This window comes from Molossus molossus, unplaced genomic scaffold (genome assembly GCF_014108415.1).
Source record: "Molossus molossus isolate mMolMol1 unplaced genomic scaffold, mMolMol1.p scaffold_m16_p_14, whole genome shotgun sequence".
Taxonomy (NCBI): domain Eukaryota; kingdom Metazoa; phylum Chordata; class Mammalia; order Chiroptera; family Molossidae; genus Molossus; species Molossus molossus.
Genome location: NW_023425349.1, coordinates 1,137,525 through 1,141,819, shown reverse-complemented (window position 1 = coordinate 1,141,819; position 4,295 = coordinate 1,137,525). Strand labels below are relative to the sequence as shown.

General features: G+C 66.9%; 2 protein-coding genes across 2 annotated transcripts; both read right to left on the bottom strand.

Annotated features, from left to right (window-relative positions):
* Positions 1-78: 78 nt before the first annotated feature.
* On the bottom strand, positions 79-1,162 carry LRRC26 (leucine rich repeat containing 26). The gene is made up of 2 exons (XM_036261667.1): positions 487-1,162; positions 79-404 (listed from the first exon to the last, which is right to left on the bottom strand). The coding sequence occupies exons 1-2, from the start codon at positions 1,160-1,162 to the stop codon at positions 79-81; spliced, it is 1,002 nt and encodes a 333-aa protein (XP_036117560.1).
* A 945-nt stretch (positions 1,163-2,107) lies between these two features.
* Positions 2,108-3,097, bottom strand: TMEM210 (transmembrane protein 210). The gene is made up of 4 exons (XM_036261666.1): positions 3,010-3,097; positions 2,711-2,846; positions 2,453-2,482; positions 2,108-2,327 (listed from the first exon to the last, which is right to left on the bottom strand). Exons 1-4 carry the CDS (start codon positions 3,095-3,097, stop codon positions 2,108-2,110), a joined length of 474 nt encoding a protein of 157 aa, XP_036117559.1.
* Between the last annotated feature and the right edge of the window lie 1,198 nt (positions 3,098-4,295).

The following is a 4,295-nucleotide window of genomic DNA, read 5'->3' as shown; positions in this document are numbered from 1 at the left end:
TGTCACAAAACTTTCGGTCTGTGTCGCTTGTTGCCTCCTGGAGGGAGCGTGAAGGGGGACGGGGGATAGGGAGAAGATTCAGTATGCAGATCCGGGCGGTGGCGGCGGGACCCCCACCGCCCCCGAGTGCGCAGGCGAGGCCCAGCCGGGGCCGAGGTTCTGAGGTCTCCGCGGGCAGCGGGCAGCTGCTCGTTGGCGGCGCGCGCGGCAGGCGGTGAGCACGGAGCCCAGCGCCAGGCAGACGGCCAGGCTAGCGAGAAAGGAGACGGGCCCGAGCGCGTAGATCACGGCGAGGTCCCGCGCGGAGAGCGGCTGCAGGCAGTGGCTGAAAGCGGCGTCGGGGAAGGCGGTCAAGGGGCTGGGCGCCAGGCGCCCCGGCGACAAGCAGAACAACGTCTCGGCCTCTGCAGGACATGGGAGCGGCGTCAAGCAGCAGCGAGGCCGCGGCCGCGGCCGCCCCGTCCCGCCCGCGCCCCCGGAGCTCACCTGGCGCGGGCCGCGGGTGACCACGCAGCCAGGCGCAGAGCGGGCGCAGTGCGCAGCCGCAGGCCCAGGGGTTGCCGCGCAGGCGCAGCGCGTTGAGCGCCGGCAGGCCGGCCAGCAGGCCGGGCGCGAGTGCCGACAGCTCGTTGTCCTGCAGGCTGAGCGCGCGCAGCAGCGGGAGCGCGCCCAGCGCCGCGGGCTCCAGGCGCGCCAGCCGGTTGCCCGCCAGCGAGAGATTGCACAGCGCGCGCAGCGGCGCGAAGGTGCCGGGCGCCAGCGCCTCCAACTGGTTGGCGCTGAGATCGAGCTGCCGCAGCGCGCCCAGGCCCCAGAAGGCCCGCGCGTGCACCCGGCGCAGTCCGTTCTCGCGCAAGTCCAGGCGCAGCAACGCCCCGGCGCCCACGAAGGCTCCGGGCGGCAGCGCGCGCACGCGGTTGTGGTCCAGCAGCAGGGCGCGCACGCGCAGGCTCAGTCCCTCCGGCACCGTGGGCAGCGCGCGCCCGGAGCAGTTGGCCTGGCCGCCTGGCGCGCACGCGCACGCCTCAGGGCAGTCCCGGGAGCCCGGGGTTCCCGTCGGGGGGACCTCGGCAGGCGCTTGAGCCCAGATTGGCCACGGCGACAGGAGCAGCAGCAGCAACAGCGGCCGTGACAGCCACGAGAGAAAGGAGGGGCTCAGCATGGGGTCAGCCGTGGGACCCGCGGTGGGAGGCCTGCTGTCCGTGTGTCCCTGAAACCCGTCCGTCCCTTCTGCGTCGGCACAAATATTAGCTCTCCGGCCCAAGCGGCAGTTCCTGCCCCGCGGCTGGTCCCGCCTAGGGCAGGGGCTAGGCACATAGCCAGGACCCAGCACTGCCAGCCACCTGTCCCGGAGCTCCAGTCTCCTCTCGGCTCCACGCCAGAGTGGCGCTGACGAGATGCCCCCGCCCCGTGTCGTGCACCACCCTGAGCTCCTATGAGGCCTGAGTGGCTGGACCACACACACACACACACACACACCACCCACCATGGATGCAAGGCAAGGAATGAGACCCAGTGTCCCTTGCTCCTCACCCGTCTCTGCTATTCCGGGCTCAATGAGGTGACCCTCCTGCACATACATACACAGTGCACGTAGGGGTGGCCCCATCCCAAAGGTGCATGATTGATGTAGCACCTGATGGGGGCCTGAGCCCAGGGGGCAGGCCATGCGTGGAGGGAGACTGCACACCTGAGGCAGGGGAAGACAATCACATCTGCCCCACTGCACCCTACGAGATTCTAGAACCTCAAGGAGACAGTGGGGGTGGGGCTGGGGCACCAGTGAACATTCTCCTATCAAATGCTTCTCCCTCTGGAATGGCCAGAGTTGCCGGTTCTGCCCTGGGGTTTTCCGAGGGTGAGGTGGGCAGGGTCCCAGGATCCCTGCCAGCCTCACGGGACAAAGCAGCAGGAAGAGTTGGGCTGAGGCTACTGCGGAAGAAGTGGAAGAGCAGGGTGTGCCCCCCCCCCCCGTGTTACACTTTGTACCCCATGGAAGAGATGACAGACCCCTCCCCCACCCGAGACGCAGCTGCATGGGGCTCTGTGAGGACAGTGCAGAACCACTAAATACTCTTTACTTCCCCTTCCCCAGCTGCCCACAGCCCTACTCAGGTAGGGGATCACAAAGAGGCAGCTCCTCTTGAGTCAGGGAGAGGTCCATGGGGTCCATGGGGATGGTGATGAGGCCCTGATCCTCCAGGTTGGGGTCCATGATTTGGGACTCCACACGCACCGTTTGCAGGTCCATGTGCTCCTCTTGCAGGTCCATGTGCTCCTCTTGCAGGTCCATGTGATCTTCCTGGACCCCGAAGTGCCCCACCAAACTGCACGACGGGGGCGGGGTCAGTGTTCCTGACGCAGCTGCGAACCGTGTCTCCCAGGGGCAGGAAGCAGGGGCAGGAAGCAGGGGCAGAGCTCACCCTCGGGGTCCTCCCTTCGGGTCACTTACCTGTTGTCCATGGTTTCATGGCATGTTTCACTGGGGAGACAAAGGCAGGTGTGAATCCTAGAACGGGGCTGGACTCCAGGAGCCTAGAAGTGCCCCCCACCTCTCCCCAGCCCACAGTCTTGGAATGCTAGGCCCAAGCCCCCGGAGACATCCCACCCCGGGGACAGAGGCCCTTCCCCTGGCCAGACTGGGGGCCCAGGGCAGGCAGCATGGCCCTGCAGCCCTCACCCACCCACCCTGGTCCTGGGGCTCGCACACCTCTTGGCTCGAATGACACCAACAACCACAATGACAAGAGCAAAGAAGCAGCTGGCACTGATGCCCACCAGCACCACAAGCAGGGCAATGAGGGCCTCGCGGCTGAGGCCAAGGCTGCAGTCGCAGTAGGTTCCAGCTGCAGAGACAGGGCCCAGGTGGCCAAGGGGACGTCAGCCACCAGTTGAGGGCCCTTAGGGCCATCTCCCAGCCCCGGTGGCCACCAGGACATGGGTGTGCCTGGCTCGCTGGGACAAGGGCAGGGCCCTGACTGAGGGTAGGGCTGGGGAGGGAGAAGCCACCTGCAGCAGGGATGACCGAAAGGGACAACGAGATCAGGGCCAGGGGGCTGCCGACCAGGCAGGAGTCGGGCTGCCGACAGGAGGCCATGTCCAGCCCCCAGCCCCAGCGCACACACCTCTGGCCGGAACTGACTGGAAGGCGCTGACCTCACAGTAGGCCTGTGAGGCAGGGAGGGTGGGGGCAGGGCCTCAGCCTGAGCTTCCTTCTCCCTTGGACGTGGGGACTGGGGCAGGGAGGGTGGACGGGCCTGGAAGCCGCTCCGCTGTCCTGGCCAATCTGAGACAGGCAGTGCTGGGCTGCCCAGCCGTGGGGGGATGGTGCTCCACAGGAAAGGGGGTGGGGCAGGGCCTGTGCTTGGGCCCTGGGGCAGCGGAGAGAGTGCCCCCGAAACCCAGGGAAGTCCACAGTAGGCAGCCCAGGCCTGTTTCTCTTTCAGTACAAGGGCTGCGGCGGTTCAGATGCGGCCTGGGTGGGGACCGATGTCACCACCGTTCCCCAAGGCTGGGGCAAGCAGGGGCTGAGTGTGGCCAGGGAGTGGACCTGTGCCTGCTGCCCTCATATTGGCAGTTTGGGGGAAGGTCCAGCCTATGCCCCAGGAATGCCCAGGTCTAGAGGGCCCAGGGGCCCCCAAACACCCAGGAGAGGTGGGAGGCACTGCCCACAGGCCATAGGCCTTCCCAGAACACCCTCTTCTGGGGGCTGGGGGCTCGGAAATGGCTGCAGGTAGCATCTGAGGCTCTGGCTTAAGCGTGTCATTCAAGGTGGCACCCTCTGCCACCTCAGGACCTGCCTGCTTGCCCCTCCCAGCCCCCGAGGGTGGGGTCCCTGCACAGCTTCCTGCAGACCAGGCAAGCTCTGCGCAAGGGACTTGCCCGCAGGCTGGCACAGTCAGGGTTAAGCTCAGCCTTCTCCCTGCCCCCCCCCCAGCACTGGCCCCTCCAACCACCACCCAGCAAGAGGAAGTGCCCCACCCCACAGCTGACCCACAGGGCTGGGGGGAGACACAGCTGGGTCCCAGCTGGCCCTGGTCATTTGGGACCTCCCTGACCCGACCCAGGTGGCCCACTCCTGGTGGGGCCCATGGGGACCCACTGGCAGCTCCTGACACCTCTGCACCTGCCGAGTGATGCTGTGAACCCAGACACACTGGGCTGTACCAACTCATTCACAAACCCAGTCCAAAGGGACATGCAGCAGGTGTGCCTGTGCGGGGCTGGCACTGCCACCCTGCCAGGCCAGTCCAGCAGGTTTGCATCCTGGTTAGGATGAAGGCACCCAGCCCAGT

Excerpts from the sequence above, each read along its gene's own strand:
- LRRC26 (XM_036261667.1), bottom strand. The coding sequence starts at position 1,162 with ATGCTGAGCCCCTCCTTTCTCTCGTGGCTGTCACGGCCGCTGTTGCTG. Across the intron at positions 405-486 it reads TCACCCGCGGCCCGCGCCAG|AGGCCGAGACGTTGTTCTGC; the intron begins GTGAGCTCCGGG and ends CATGTCCTGCAG.
- TMEM210 (XM_036261666.1), bottom strand. The coding sequence starts at position 3,097 with ATGGCCTCCTGTCGGCAGCCCGACTCCTGCCTGGTCGGCAGCCCCCTG. Across the intron at positions 2,847-3,009 it reads TTCGGTCATCCCTGCTGCAG|CTGGAACCTACTGCGACTGC; the intron begins GTGGCTTCTCCC and ends CTGTCTCTGCAG. Across the intron at positions 2,328-2,452 it reads CATGAAACCATGGACAACAG|TTTGGTGGGGCACTTCGGGG; the intron begins GTAAGTGACCCG and ends CCCGTCGTGCAG.